The sequence below is a fragment of the Stomoxys calcitrans genome, chromosome 4 (assembly GCF_963082655.1).
Source record: "Stomoxys calcitrans chromosome 4, idStoCalc2.1, whole genome shotgun sequence".
NCBI lineage: Eukaryota > Metazoa > Arthropoda > Insecta > Diptera > Muscidae > Stomoxys > Stomoxys calcitrans.
Window position 1 is genome coordinate 13,485,353 of NC_081555.1, and position 1,972 is coordinate 13,487,324.

General features: G+C 44.1%; 1 protein-coding gene across 1 annotated transcript; it reads right to left on the reverse strand.

Moving 5' to 3' along the window:
* On the reverse strand, positions 1-1,761 carry LOC106084274 (glucose dehydrogenase [FAD, quinone]). Its single transcript, XM_013247846.2, has one exon. The coding sequence runs from the start codon at positions 1,540-1,542 to the stop codon at positions 1-3; it is 1,542 nt and encodes a 513-aa protein (XP_013103300.2). The 5' UTR covers positions 1,543-1,761.
* Positions 1,762-1,972: the final 211 nt, after the last annotated feature.

The window sequence follows — 1,972 nt, forward strand, 5'->3', positions numbered from 1 at the left end:
TTACTTTCTATACGTATGATATCTATAAATACTGTTTTCATCCAAATTTTCTGACCATTGCTCTCGTATCATATCTGCTGCCTTCTCTCCTATCATGAATGAGGCCGCATTTGTATGAGAAGTGGGTGGGAAGGGTATAATGCTGGTATCGGCCACTCTGAGGCGTTGTATACCATGAACTTGCAATTTGGCATTCACCACTGTTGTATTATCCGTCTCTGGACCCATGCGGCAGGTGGCCACCTGATGATGTAGAGTATAAGACATGACTCGTATGGAGCAACGCCAATAATCATCGCTGCCAAATGTATGCTGCTCACAACCCGGCACCGGAATGTCATGCAAACGTGTTCCCAATTTTTGTAAGGCCGGCATTTTGGTAATTCTTATAACCTCCTTGATGCCCTCCAGAATTTCTTCTACGTCTTCGGGGTTTTTGAAATATTTCGGATCAATGCGAGGCCATTCCAAAGGGTTGCGATTGTGTAGCCATAAACGGCCCTTGGACTTGGGATGAAATTGCATGACCAGAAAACTAAAATGGTCTTGTTTGGCTGTATACAAGGGGTCGTAAACTTTAGTGTAAATCTCCTGGCGTATATTGGCACCTTCCATTAGGCCAGTGCCGTGGTCGGAAGCGAGGCTGCCGCCCACTGTTATGAACTCAACATCAGGCATATCGTGGGGTTCCCGAGAGTTGGGTATTTTGGCAAATGTTAGGCTTTCAACCCCACCAATGGAGGAGAGCGGGGTAGAGGCATCTCCCAGTAAAAAGTCTGCCAGTAAGTCTGCATTTACATCAGGAATGTAGAAGGTGCGACCTGTAGTGTTGGTGGTGAATGTGGGCCCAAAGTGGCACATATGATCATACATGATCATGCCCACAGGCAACTCCTTGACAATGGGCACTTTAATAGCCTCCAAGTTGTCTCGGGGGCCAATACCTGATAGCATCAAAACTTGAGGTGAATTGAAAGCTCCCGCCGAGAGTATAACCTCCTTACGAGCTTTTATGGTATACAAAGTCTGGCGGTATAGCAATCTTACCCCATAGGCCTGCTTGGATTCGGCATCTACCAAAACTTTGGTGACCTTGGCATTTGTCACAATATGCAGATTTTTTCTCTCATATCTTATGGGCTGTATATAGGCTGAAAATGCACTGTGTCTTCTGCCATTTTTGGTGGTGGCCTGTACATATGAGGCTCCCATTTGTGATTCTCCATTGTAATCGGTTATGTTGTGTCCCGCCTGCTGAGCAGCCTTCAGATATGCATGCACCGCATCACTGCGATACTGTACATCTTCCACATGTAGAGGGCCATAATGATTGTGATAGGGTGATTTTTCCAAACCCCTCAAACTGGCATTTTCCGACTTTAAGAAATAAGGCAAAACCTCCTGATAGGACCATCCTTCATTACCAAATTCAGCCCATCTGTCAAAGTCATGACGATTGCCACGATTATAGATCATGTAGTTAATGGAACTGGTACCCCCCAAAACTTTACCCCTGGGTAGGGCGCACTCGTTTTTGTTCATACCCAAGCAGGCTAACTTTTGGGGCTTGGACTTGTAGCCCCAGTTGGAATGTGTGCCCTGTAGATAAGATGCCGCCAAGGGAATCTGATGTGACAGATTTTCCACACTGCCCGCCTCTATGAGATAAACCTGCCATTTGGGATTCTCTGATAGACGATTTGCCAGTACGCAACCAGCTGGGCCCGAGCCAACAATAATAAAATCGTATTCTGCATTCTGACGAGGTGCTGTTGTAGAAGAGAAGAGTGGAAGCAAAAAATTAAAAAAATAAACAAACAATAAATAGACATCAATATTCATGAGAGGGCTTGTCAGGCGGCAATTTACTAAAAAGCATTGATAATTATTAGTGTTAGGAAATATTTGTTAAATTTAGTTCATGGTATAATTGGTTTGCAACAAAAAAAAAAAGACAATAAAAAAATTCCAA